This window comes from Zingiber officinale, chromosome 4A, assembly GCF_018446385.1.
Source record: "Zingiber officinale cultivar Zhangliang chromosome 4A, Zo_v1.1, whole genome shotgun sequence".
In the NCBI taxonomy this organism is placed as follows: Eukaryota; Viridiplantae; Streptophyta; class Magnoliopsida; order Zingiberales; family Zingiberaceae; genus Zingiber; species Zingiber officinale.
The window spans coordinates 162,047,907-162,061,317 of NC_055992.1; the positions used below are offsets into that span (position 1 = coordinate 162,047,907).

General features: G+C 36.1%; 3 protein-coding genes across 4 annotated transcripts; 2 read left to right on the forward strand and 1 right to left on the reverse strand.

Moving 5' to 3' along the window:
• Positions 1 to 1,172: 1,172 nt before the first annotated feature.
• On the forward strand, positions 1,173 to 5,175 carry LOC121972088 (serine/threonine protein phosphatase 2A 57 kDa regulatory subunit B' theta isoform-like). 2 transcript variants are annotated; one of them, XM_042523700.1, is made up of 4 exons: positions 1,173 to 1,330; positions 1,463 to 1,618; positions 1,719 to 3,114; positions 4,495 to 5,175. In XM_042523700.1, exons 3-4 carry the CDS (start codon positions 1,921 to 1,923, stop codon positions 4,825 to 4,827), a joined length of 1,527 nt encoding a protein of 508 aa, XP_042379634.1. In that variant the 5' UTR covers positions 1,173 to 1,330; positions 1,463 to 1,618; positions 1,719 to 1,920; the 3' UTR covers positions 4,828 to 5,175. The 2 variants fall into 2 exon arrangements, with proteins under 2 accessions (XP_042379634.1, XP_042379635.1); XM_042523701.1 differs by having other exon boundaries at positions 1,463 to 1,615.
• A 44-nt stretch (positions 5,176 to 5,219) lies between these two features.
• LOC121972089 (30S ribosomal protein S21, chloroplastic-like) lies at positions 5,220 to 7,263 on the reverse strand. Its single transcript, XM_042523702.1, has 2 exons — positions 6,774 to 7,263; positions 5,220 to 5,529 (listed from the first exon to the last, which is right to left on the reverse strand). The coding sequence occupies exons 1-2, from the start codon at positions 7,211 to 7,213 to the stop codon at positions 5,400 to 5,402; spliced, it is 570 nt and encodes a 189-aa protein (XP_042379636.1). The 5' UTR covers positions 7,214 to 7,263; the 3' UTR covers positions 5,220 to 5,399.
• Positions 7,264 to 11,238: 3,975 nt separating this feature from the next.
• On the forward strand, positions 11,239 to 12,255 carry LOC121972090 (fructose-bisphosphate aldolase 2, cytoplasmic-like). Its single transcript, XM_042523703.1, has one exon. The coding sequence runs from the start codon at positions 11,587 to 11,589 to the stop codon at positions 12,070 to 12,072; it is 486 nt and encodes a 161-aa protein (XP_042379637.1). The 5' UTR covers positions 11,239 to 11,586; the 3' UTR covers positions 12,073 to 12,255.
• The last annotated feature ends 1,156 nt before the right edge of the window (positions 12,256 to 13,411 follow it).

Sequence of the window (13,411 nt, forward strand, 5' to 3'; positions counted from 1 at the left end):
ATCACATTGAGTCAATCGAATACAACTTGCTTTATTTTTTTATTACAAAAGACTATTTCATAATTCAAACCAAAATTACATAAGAGTAATTTTAACATTGCGCTAAGACTTTCATTCATTGAGTAAAATTTACAAAAAAAAAAAAACCTTAAATATTAATATATTAAAAAAATGTTCCAATTAGAATTTTTTATTTTAAATTAATTCATTGAAGTACATGAATATTAATGTATCTATTTAAAAAATCAACATTTTAAAAATAAATTTAAATTTATTAATCAAAATAAAATGCACATTTTATCAGATCTAGCCAATAATATTACATCAAATGATGAAAATAATAATACTGAAGGCCCATGGTCTACTTAGAGCCCAAGATCCATAGAGACCACCATAGTTCTCAACCCAATAACCACTATATATTTAATAAATTTATGATCTTTTTGTCTATATTATCTTATTTTAAATAACTGATACTAATTTTTAGTTGATTTATTTTTTAAAATTATTTGTAAGATAATTGGTTTTCAAGAAGAAATTTAGTCAAACAATTTTCTAAAAATAAAGATATTTTCAACTTAAAGTAAATAAATTAAAGCTAAATTGTGAATAAATATATGAAAAAGAAATTTTTAAAAGATAGATTTAATGAGAAAGCCATATAAAAACTAATAAATTTATTTAAATCTTAAATATATAAGATTATGAAAAAAAAGGCCTTCTATTTTTTTTTATAATTTAAAAAATATATTTTATTATTATATTTATTAAATTATTATTTCAACTAAATTATGAAGATAAAGATGTCAACAATAAAGATTTTGACTTTTCAAATGAAATTTTTAATAAATAAACTTAAACAAACTTAAAAGCACAGTCAAATTTGAAACTTTCAAATCTAAAAGAACTGTCCTTAGAAATTTAAGTAATCAGCTAAAAAACACTAAAATCAAAAATGTATTAAGATTGATTAAGATTAAATTATATGCACTTGCAATTGATCTATGCTTATTTTAGTCCATCAGGATTAATTTAATTAATTTTAAAATTATCAAAATATTTAATGGACCCTTTTATTTCGGTCCTAATCATTGATATGGTTTTTTTTTTTTTTTTGTAGAAACATTAAAATATTGAAAGTCTGAGGAGCGAAATGCAATAAACAGTCGCATGGAGTTGGAAACGAGTGAAGGCAACCGTAAAGAGCGAGACAGGTCTTCTTCTCTCCCTTTCTCGTCGATCTCAATTTGAGCCAAAGAGATAGAGGTCGATCGAGAGAGTAATCTGCGCGGAAGATCCCTCGATCGGGTGAGCAAGCAAGCGCAAAAAGGTATGTTTTTTTTCTTCCTCGTCCCCTCGCTCCGTCTCGGCGATCATCGTATTTTTGTTGTCTTCGGATTTGGTAAAGGTCCAAATTTTGATCATTCTTGCACTTTGACTTTTGTCCTCCGCTGCGTCGTAGCGTCGGATTGACCTATCGGGACCGCTACCAGATCGTTTCCAGTCGGCTTTCGACGGCCCGGCGAATTTGGGGGGCGGGGCGTGGAAAAAAATCGCCGCTGGATTTCGAGGTCGATTTGTGCTGTTTGACCGAGGAGAAAACGAGCTCGGAGAGGTGGTATGTTCTTCGTTGATTTCTTTTTTATTTGCTCCAAATAGTAGATCCTTCCGCGTGTGATTTCTCCTTCTGATTGTGGATCCCCCGCATCTTGCTCTAGGTTTTGGAATCTCATGATCATGGAGATCGACTAGAAATCTATCAAGTACTTCACTAGATGTCTAACAGATAAGGCGAAAGGAAGAAGAAGAACAATGAGCTCACACAAACATTGGTTATGAGTTTTTTCCTTTCCCTCTGAAGCACATCCTTAAGACCTCACACTCTTGTTATTCTCCGTATTGAAGATCTTGCCTTCAAGCATGCTTAAGCAGATACTAAGCCGGCTCCCGAAGAAATCTTCGAAATCACTGGACAGTAGTTCTGTTGGTGGACCAATTCCTCCATCCTCATCTAGCAGCTCAAGGAGTGGAGATTTGCAAGCCAGTAGGTTTGCAAGTCTTGACGGTCAAGTCCCTCCCGGATCAAGTTCTGGGCTAAATCATCTAAACAGACATTCGCTACTGGTTAATTCTAGATTAGATGGAAATTATGCCAACTATGAAGCTCTGCCGAGTTTCAAGGATGTTTCAGCTTTGGAGAGGCAGGGTTTGTTCATGAGGAAGTTGGAGTTGTGTTGTGTCGTGTTCGACTTTACTGACCCGACGAAGAACTTGAAAGAGAAAGAAATAAAGCGGCAGACATTGTTGGAGCTTGTTGATTATGTGACTTCAGGAAGTGGAAAGCTACCGGAGAATGCAATTCAAGAGGCAACCAGGATGGTGTCGACCAACTTGTTCAGAAATCTAGCTCTTCCACCTCGGGAGCACATGGTTTTAGAAAAAATCGATGCTGAAGAAGAAGAACCTGCAATGGATCCAGCATGGCCTCATTTGCAGGTTGTCTATGAGTTCTTTCTTCGGTTTGTTGCATCTCCTGACACTGATGCTAAGGTAGCAAAAAGGTATATAGATCATTCCTTTGTTCTTAAGCTCCTTGACCTCTTCGATTCTGAAGATCCTAGAGAGAGGGACTATTTAAAGACGATACTTCACCGTGTTTATGGCAAATTTATGGTGCATCGGCCCTTCATCAGAAAAGCTATAAACAACATATTTTATCGATTTATCTTCGAGACCGAGAAGCACAATGGGATCGCAGAACTATTGGAGATTTTAGGGAGTATCATCAGTGGGTTTGCCTTGCCATTAAAAGAAGAGCATAAGCTGTTCCTGGTACGCTCACTAATCCCACTTCACAAGCCAAGGTGTGTCGCAATGTATCATCAGCAGTTATCATATTGCATAACACAATTTATCGAGAAGGATTGCAAACTTGCTGATACTGTTATAAGAGGTTTATTGAAATATTGGCCAATTACAAATAGCACAAAAGAAGTTATGTTCTTGGGTGAGTTAGAAGAGGTGCTAGAAGCAACGCAGCCTGCAGATTTCCAGCGATTTATGGTTCCACTCTTCCAAAAGATTGCTCGATGCTTGAATAGTTCTCACTTTCAGGTAGCAATCCTCTCAGCTCAGATCTAAATTTCTCATTTCACATCATATCATGTTATTCTGTGCTTCAGAAAATATTTTCATGCCACAACTTTTATTTCTATACCTTCTCCAAGAGAAATTTTCTGATAGTAGACATACCAATACATGGTAGATTCAATTTTTTTTCCTTCTTGAAATTTTCTAGGTTGTCATCACGACCATCTCCGGTGTGTGAGTTCATCTATTTTCCTATAACTTCATAGATACAGATTGAGCATGGCACATCTAAATCAGCCATTTTTTAGGCGAAAGAATACAGCTCTCAGTTGAATGATCTATTGTTGAAATTACTTGGTGAATATTGAGTCATTCCTGTGCCTGAGTATTGTATCTGATTAGTTTGGTTGTTCTTGTCTTCTTCACGTCCATAGTCCTGCCGTCATTAGATTGTGATGCAACATGGAGTTTTGAAATCACTGTCTAGTATCATCAGCTTTTGCATGTCTGAGCCTGTTTAAGTGAGAAGGGTCCTCCAGATAAGTTACCCATGGCTCATAGGCAAATGATATCATAAACATGGCTGTGTGGCATATAACAAGGGCAATCGTGAAATATAACACCTGGGTTGTAAATAAGTTGAACCGAGCCAAGTAGAGTTCAACCTTATTCAAGCTTGTCCATAAAAATAACAAAAGAGAATAGAATCCTATCAAACTTGAGCCGAGCTCATGTTCAGCTAGCATAAAGAAGCTTCATTATCTCTTCCACCTAAACTTTAAGCGGCTAGTACATCTACAATAAAAGGAATAAGCTTACGATATCGGCATAAGGTTGGCAATTGTGCTCATCCAGATGTGTAAAGGAGTACTTAATTTTTATGTTCTCGTCCAAGTGTATGATGTAAATAAGGCCTTATTGCTTTCTTATTTGTATGGCATTTCAATTTTCCATCATTCACCTGTAAGTATAAATCAGGAAGCAAGTAGGCTAAATTTATTCTCAATAAGATTATACTATTTTTCCTCTAGATTTCACAATCTTGAATTTATTCGTATGCATGCTATTAGAGAAAAGTGGGAATTCTTCCTTGGTTCTTTTCCTCCGCATTTCCAAAGATGATGTACCAGTATATCTGGTCATTCAAGCTTCAGCGTCTATCGTGCTAACATTTTGACCGGCACGATGAAGTTATATCGGATGTTCAATGATATTTGTAATAACTCCTTTTTGTTATCTCTGTTTAACTCACTGATCTAGATATTAGATTGCTTCGTAGGTAGTTAGTCATGCTTTTGTTAGATTGATTTCTGAATGCCGATGTTCTTAGAATCTTTCAACATAGATGAAGCGAGTTCAGCGACGGCCATCTGTTTTTCTGATCTAATCTTTTGCTGTCTTTAGGTGGCAGAAAGGGCATTGTTTCTTTGGAATAATGAGCACATCGAGAACTTGATCAAACATAATATCAAGGTTATATTGCCTATCATCTTCCCTGCTCTGGAGAGAAACTCAAAAAGCCACTGGAACCAAGCTGTTCAGAGTCTCACCCTCAACGTGCGCAAACTATTATCCGATCACGACCCTGATCTGTTCGCAGAGTGCTTGAAGAAGTTCGAGGAAGACGAAGCAAAACACATGGAAATCGTTTCAAAACGCGAAGCCACTTGGAAGCGCCTCGAAGAAGTTGCTGCTTCGCATACTACAAACAAGGAAGCGGCAGCTCAACATACTTGATCTGACACGGTTGCAGCTCTCGGTATGGATGCTGCTTCTACAGATAATTTGGCATTCAGAAAAGCGTAGGGCTGAACTGTGCATAATAAGATGTGCTTAAGAAACAAAAACAAGTTGCAGCATTGTTCGACATGCAGGATTTAAGGGTGGATCTTATCTCATCACTTCCTGTTTTCTGAATTGTTCATGGATCGTTTTGTATTCTTTTTTTATCGGAGCAGTTTTTATTTCTTGTAAATGGACCCTAGTAAAGGTCTCGACTGATGGTGTGGTTAAGGTCGGTATTACTGTTGACAAATGAGAAGATACTCTGTTTCTATTTAATAAATTATAAAGGTTAAGATATAACAATTCTGTACAATGCAGAGTATTGTTCGCTAACACAAACCTCCTCAAATTGAAGCTTAACTTTGTTAGATTGAGTAAGTTTGTAGATTAACCAAGTGGTACATCACAGTTCGTGAACATTTGATTCACTTATTGTAATGTATAAGCAGTAGAGTACAAAGCTCCTTTCAGTGATACGAATAGAAAACCGGAGTGTATGAGACAAGGCACCTTACAAGGTAACTTCACTTACGAATCTTATCACAATAAGGAATTTCTCCTTCAGGAAGTTCCCAATTGTCCACCTCCACAACTTGTTCGTTCTCTGACGGTTCATTCTCGTTATCTCGCTTTTGAACTTTAGGTATATAACGCCTAAAATAGTTAGGAAAGAATAATAAGAACTAGTATGAATCATGTATATAAAGAAGTATCATAGTTGTATTGAAGTGAGCAATTTGAACAATAACATCAGTAATATGTATCAGTGCCTTGATACACACAACAAAATCAATAGTTAAAAATGTAAGTTGATTAACCAAAAACAGTTATGAAATACAAATGTCATTCTTGTGCCCCTTATAGAGAGATGGTTACCGACCAAACGAGGGCCCAGGGCAGGGTTCGAGTCAAACTCGGGTCTTTGTTTTAAAACCTAAGTTGATAAACACAAGTATCATCCATCAATAATATGTAAGAAAGCATCATCCATTAGTAATATGTATCAGTGGTATGATACACACAAGTACCAAATCAATAGTTAAAAATATAAGTCGATTAGCCAAAAGCTAACAGAAGTAGTAGCCAAGGAAAAACAGAGATGAAATATGCCTCTTATAGAAACAGAAAAACACACTACACCAATGGCAGTGTAGAGAAACTAAACTACCAATTCACAAATCCTGAATAGACCTAATGGGACATTGTTTACAAGCTCCAAGGGGTCGGCGGAGCAGAAGGCATTGGCTCTTTCAGACAAGAAAGAGAACGGGATTACCGATGGTACCAATATCAGACGGTTACCAACCAAATGAGTGCCCAGGGGAGGGCTCGAGTCAAGCTCGGGGATTTGTTTTAATTCAACCACTAGTACAAGGGAAGGAATCAAGCAATACTAGGGATAGCAATTAGTGGTCTTCATGGGGGAATGGAAGTGGGATACTGATACAATTAATTGCCTTTCTTTCACAGCAAACAATGCGTTAAAGCAGTTAGTGCAGGCAATGAGAAATACCTTGTTAGCAGTGAGTCCTACAATCTTTGCATTCAATAGAAAGAGATAGTCCATGGTGATTTGACAGATTACTCAGCCAAAGCAAGAACTGACATTAGATAGATCATAGCCACAATCTGTACATAATTTCCTTTCCCTTTGATTCAAAAAGATAGAACAAATGATGGAAAACCACGGAATTGATCATGCTCACACATGTAGCTGCAATATATTCAAGTAACAGACCAATTTTCGATACTGGAAGGACGGCAGAATCTCTTTTTTTTTTTTTTTTTTTTTTTTTTGCAATCTCAAATTGACTACTTCAGAAAATTAAAGTAGTTTCTTGAATCTGAAATCAGCAGAACTATTGGAAAACCTAAAGAAATGAAAGTTCGAGACGTACCATTTCCGATTCTTGCGGGCGGCGTCCCGGACCTTGCGCTTCTTCTTCTCCACAGTGTTCTCGAACCACCTCCGTCTCTTGCACTCCTGGAGCACCCCCGCCTTCATCACCTCCCTCTTGAACCTCCGCAGCAGCGACTCATCCGGCTCGTCGTCGGGGATCACCACCTGTGCGTTGTAGTTCCCGCCCTTGGCGTAGAGAACGTTCGCCCAGGCCAGAGCAGGGAAGCATATTCCGACGATTGCAGCCTCTCCCGCCGACGAGGGCCGAACGAGGGCGGCGCTGTTGATGGGGCGCGGGAGGAAGCCGGCATCTGATTGGATCGAACGCAAAGGAAGGAGAGAAGAGAGGAGAGGAGGATGAGGGGAAGGGTTTTTCTTGGTGGAAAGTGGAAGCGGCGGCAGGGGAGAGGGGAGGCCGCGGAGAGCGAGCGACGCCATGCCGATGCCTTTTAGGTTGGAACCTTCTTGCAGGTTTGTTAAAGGGAAATTTAAACTCGTCCTCTTATTTTACCAATTTTTCAAAGTGCTCTTCCAAAGTTTCAAAATAGTTAAAACACGCCTCGAAAGTTTCAAATTGTAATCTTATTACCATGGCACTTTATGCAATGAAATGAGGTGAAAGGTAATATAAATACAATGAAAATAAATGGAAAAAAATGTATAATGATAATAAAAAATATAGTAATTTAATCTAAGATTTATCTATATAAATAATAATAATAATAATAACGACGTTAAAATTATTGATGCAGTTGGTATTAATGATAAATCTAATTTTTGATAAGATAAATGAATTAAAGTTAGATGTGTTGTGTAATCTAACCCTCTACTGAGTGTACAGGACTTGACTGGTCTGACACCAGGCTGAAATCTAGGTAGGTCTGGAGAATCTGATAGTTGGTGTAAAAGTCCAGATAGGTCAAGAAGTGATATGATATAGGGTGGAAAGTCCGACTGGGTCCGTGGGACTTGATAGTTGGCCGAAGTTCAATTAGGTTTGCAAACCTGACAATTGACAGGAAGACCTAGTGGACCAAAGTAGAGTCAAGTGATTCTGCATGGTAAGTAAGGTAAGTCGCCGGATGATAGTGATCTAGTGAGGACGAATCTCTTTTAAGGATTTTAGGCGTAGGTCCAGTTTAAGTCCATTTTAAATTCCTAAACTGAGATCTTAACTAGTTCCTGGTCTTAGAAAGACATAACCTAATTAATACTACTTATTTTATTATGCTAACTTTGTTTTCTTGAACTAACATATTTTGAAGAACGAAAGGAGCACAAAATGTCTCGGGTGAATAATATCCTAGGCATCTCAGATGCCTAATCGAAGAGTTTGCATAGAAGGGCGTGAAGGTGCCTTCCACATGAAGGAAGGTGCCTTGAAGCTTAGCGTTGATGGCGCATCGGAGAGCCTTGAAGGCGCATTTGGCTAGATAACATTGAGGATTTATCAATGACAAGAAGCACGTTGTTCGGGGATAAGAGTTAAAGCTGGAGGTGCCTCTAGTGCCATGGAAAGCGCCTCTAATGTTTAATAAAAGAGTGCTTTGGCTCGCCTTTAAAATATAACTTCTATACACGATCATTTGAAATTCTGGCTACTCTGATTTCATCCTCCCGTTGTGCTGCGATGCTGCTACGCCCTACTATTGTCGAGAAATCATCCGACACCGAGCTTGATCCAATAATCTTCAAGTGTTGGATAATAAGCTTTTGTTTAAGTACTTAATTATTGCATAAAAAAAATATATATTGTTACATTAATCCTTGATTCATTATTGTACTCGATTTCTTTTTTCAACAATCCAAAAGGGATTTTTAGTAAATTGTTCATCGAGTCGATCAAAGGAATCATGAGTCTTATAGTACGAATTACGAAGACTCCAAACTTAATAATTTCTCGAGTTATTTTTTATTTTTTTTTATTTTTAATTCTGTTGCATACTCATCTTGAAAATAGAAAACGATATATTTTTTAAAACTACGTGTTTCACTCTCCACATGTATAACCTATATATAAAATGTTGATGATTTTAAAAAACCTAAGATTTATCTACATAATAAATTTTAAAATATCAACCACCATTAGTAACGATGTAAGATGACATGCTTTGTTAAAATATTATTTTAGCATAAATTTACATGCAAATATATTAATGTTATAAATACATCATATTAATAATCATTTAGTAAATTATTTATAAACAAAATAGTCATCACTTATTTATAAAACACAAAATGAATCAATAATTTAATTAACTTTGGTAATGAAAGGTCGTGCGTTTGGAAATTTACTACAGGTGTATTATATTTTGATAATTATTAAAGGACATATTAATTCTATCTCTCCCATTAATAATATATTTTAATTCCTACTTCTTAAGCATCTGAGTCATATTCATGATGTTAAATATAAAATTTATTTTTATAATTTAGATAGATGCAATTTCAACATCTCTCACAGCCTCTCTTTCCACTCATGAAGGAAAATCTTCCTCTCATCCGTCGATTTATAGAATTTGATTTTTTTTAAAAAAAAATTTTAGGCACCATAAAAAAATTAAAAATCATAATGAAATGCATATTTAAACTATTTGAAATCTCAAAAACTTATTAGATTTGAAATTGATATAATCTGGATTCTCTAGATTGATTAGTGAATTTTGATCTAATCCCATTAATTGACCTAGAGAGTTTAAATTATATTCATTTTAAGTCCTATAAATTTTAAAATAATAAGGAATCCAAATATTCCCTTCATTACTGTTTTTAGACTTCCCTAGTAGTGGTGGTCTAAACGTTTTTTAAAAAATAAATTCTAGTCGCTTAGGCCTGGTCTCCCCATAGCAAACCTAACTTATGAAAAACGAAGAAAAAATATCTCTCCCTTCTTCCCACTTGTCGATTTATACAACTTGAATTTATTTTTTTTTTTCAAAACCTCTAGACCACAACTAGGGAAACCAAATAGTAATAGAGGGTGTATTTAGACTCTTTGAAATTTCAAAAACCCACATGACTTGAAATGCATGTAATTTGAGTTCTCTAGGTTAAGTTAGTAGATTTTGATCAAAATCTACTGATCATCCTAGAGAGCTCAAAGTGTTTCCATTTTAGGTCATGTGAGATTTTGAAGGTTGTAAAGAGTCAAAATATATCCTCCATTATTATTTTCGAGCTTCTCTAGTGGTGGTCGAAAGGTTTTAAAAATAAATAAATTCGAGTCGATTGGGCATGGCCTCCTAGAATCCAGGACTAAGTTGGATATGGTCTCCCCATACTAGACTCAACATATGAGAAAAGAATAAAAGAAAAAAAAATTCTCTCTCCCTTCCTCTCATCTATCAATTTATACAACTCAAATTTATTTTTTTTTCAAAACCTCTAGACCACTACTAGGAAAGTCCAAAAATAATAATGAAATACATATTTAGACTCCTTACAACTTCAGAAATCTACATGACCTAAAATGAATATAATTTGAATTCTTTAGATTGATCAATGAGTTCTCTAAGAGACTAAGACCAAGCGACTCAAATTTATTTTTTAAAAAAATTTTGGATCACCACAAGGAAGCCCAAAAATAATAATAGAGGCATATTTGGACTTTTTACCACCTCAAAAATTCATAGGACCTGAAATAACTGTAATCTGAGCTCTCTATGTTGATCAATAGGCTTCGGTCGAAATCCACTGATTGACTTAGAGAGCTCATATTGTATTCATACCCACTGATCGACCCATAGAGCTCAGATTATACCCATTTCAGGTCATATAAGTTTCTGAAATTACAAGGAGTCCAAATATACCCGTTATTACTGTTTTCTGGTTTCCCTAGTGATGACCCAGAGGTTTTAAAAATAATAAATTCAAGTCGCTTTGGCTTGGTCTTTATTTTGTTTTCCTTTGTTTTTTTCTCATACACTAGCTTGGTATAGGGAGACTAGACCCAACTTGATTCTAATCTCTAGGAGACTAGGCCAAAGTGACCCAATTTTTTTTTAAAAAAAAAAACCTCTGGACCACCATAGAAAATAGTTCGGATCCTTTGTCTCCAAATTTCTCTGTCCCCGTGTCCCCTGCCAATCTGACGGATCAGATTACATCTCAAGGCATCATGGCTCGAAAATAGTAATAGAGGACATATTTAGACTTCTTATAATTTCAAAAATCGATATGACCTAAAATGAATGCAATGTGAACTCTCTAAGTTGATTAATAGATTTTGACTAAAACTCATTAATCGATCTAAAGAACTCAGATTATATTCATTTCAAATTCTATCAATTTTTAAGTTTCAATGAGTACAAATTTCTCCTCTATTATTATTTTGGGCTTTCCTAATAGTAGTCCATAGGTTTTTTAAAATAATAAATTCGAATATGGTTAGGATGTTTTAAAAGTAAAAATCAAAATATAGTTGACGGGAGAAGTAGAACGAACAAATTAATGTCTTTTTTTTGGTAATTATCCAAATACAATGCGCCTATCATAAATTCTTGAACATGCGCCCTTTGCCCTAGAGTGTAGCGCAGACGATGGACGTATGAAATCTCTAGCGTAATGGTTAAGAGTTGATTCTCAGGAATTGACGACCTAAGGCTTACCCACCATGCACCTAATGCCTATGTACATGCATTTACTCACTCCATATCCATGGGGTCAATCCTAGGGGTCGTTAATATAACATATCTATATTTTGTCTTGACGTGCGCCCTTTCATCAATTTTCGTAATTTAATTTATAAACAAAATGATTCCAATGTTTTTTTGTCCCAATCGTGGAGCCGGAGATCCTTTTCGACGGTCGGGATGATATCGCGTGATGTGCCGATGTCACCGAGAGGGTGTTCACTGTGTGTTCTCCTCGAAGGCACTCTGTTGAAACCCAACATGGTGACACTAGGATCAGACACCGAGAATGTGACACCTGAAGTGGTGGCGGAATACACCGCGCGGGCTCTCCGGAGGACTGTCCCTCCGACGGGTCCTAGCGATCGTTTTCCTGTTTGGAGGATAGTGCAAGGAGGAGGCCACTCACCACCTCAATGTGATCAACAAGCTCAATGGGAAGAAGGCAAGAAGCCATGGTCACTTTTCTTCTCGTTCAGGCGTGCACTGCAGCGAAGCACCCTCAAGGCATGGACCGGGAAGAAGGAGAGCATCAAGAAGGTGAGGGATGCTTTCCTCACGAGGTGCAAGGCGAACTCAAAGGCGACGCTCGGGACCTATAAGGGCGATGTTGTAGGGGCTGAAGGGGTCTTGGAGAGCCTCCATGTCAAGGACTACAAATCCTAGCTAGTCATTTATAGGATGGAGTAGGAATAAGTTGTGGGAGTGAAATGCCTACGAACTTTTAATGGTTAGAATTGATGTGACGTTTGATTTAGGAGTTTGGGAATGAAAGAATGGATTCATTTCCAAATCTTGTGTTTGGTTAATAGGAATAGAATTGAAATTTATGAATGAAATCTAAAAATTTGGGTATTAATAAAACTCACCATAAGAATTAAGTTTTGGACGAAAATATCTTAATATATTTGTTCAATTTTTTCTTTCATATCATTTTCTTTCTCCTTGTTCTCTTTCAGCATACTTTCTCTCTCCTCATTCTATCATCACGCTTTCTTTCTCATCATATTTTCTCTCTTCTCAATCTCTCCCATCACACATACACTCTTCTCATTTTCTCTCTTTTTATTTTTCACATCACACTTTCTCTCTCATCATATTTTCTCTCCCCTAATCCTCATTCATCATATTTTCTCTCCCATCACACTTTATCTATCATCACACTTTCTCTCTCATCATCCTCTCATTATGTTTTCTCTCTCATCATAATCTTTTTATTCTTTATTCTCATTACACTTTCGCTTTTATCATCCTCTCTCATCATACTTTCTTTCCCATTATAATCTCTTTCTTCTTTGTTCTCATCACACATTCTCTCTCTTTAATCTGTTCCATCACATGCTCTCTTCATTTTTTTCCATCACACTTTCTCTCTCATTACAACTCTCCCTCCCTATGTTTTTTCTCTCATCACATTTTTTTTTTCTCATTACACTTTCTCTCGTTAGATTCTCTCATCATGCTTTTTTTTCTTAATCTCTCTCATCACATGCTCTATCTTCTCATTGTCACTCATCACACTTCTCTTTTCATTTCTCTCTTCATATTTTCTCTCACAATATTTTCTCTTTTATCATCTTTCATCATGCTCTCTTCCATCAAACGTTTCTTCTTTTCATTCTTTCTCATCACAGTTTCTCTCATTATTCTCTCATCATATTTTTCTCACATTCAACTTTCTCTCACATCTAATTTTTTTTCTTTTATTTTTCTCTAACGCTAAAAAAATTTAGTTTATTCTGATAAAAAATATTTAACTAATCAAATATTATTTTTAAAAATGATATATATTCCTATATCTAAATGCCACCTTAATTCCCTTTGTTTTTCCCCTAAGGTTGCTTCCCTGCAAGAACAATCTAGTTAGTTTGATCCACTTTCCATGGATATTCTAAAACAAATATTTCGATCTAAAGCATGCCTGCTAATGCCAACCTTTCTGTAAAGCCACCAATTCAAAGTTTCAAACCTCGAAATAATAGAAATCATCTGAAAAAGCAGAGAG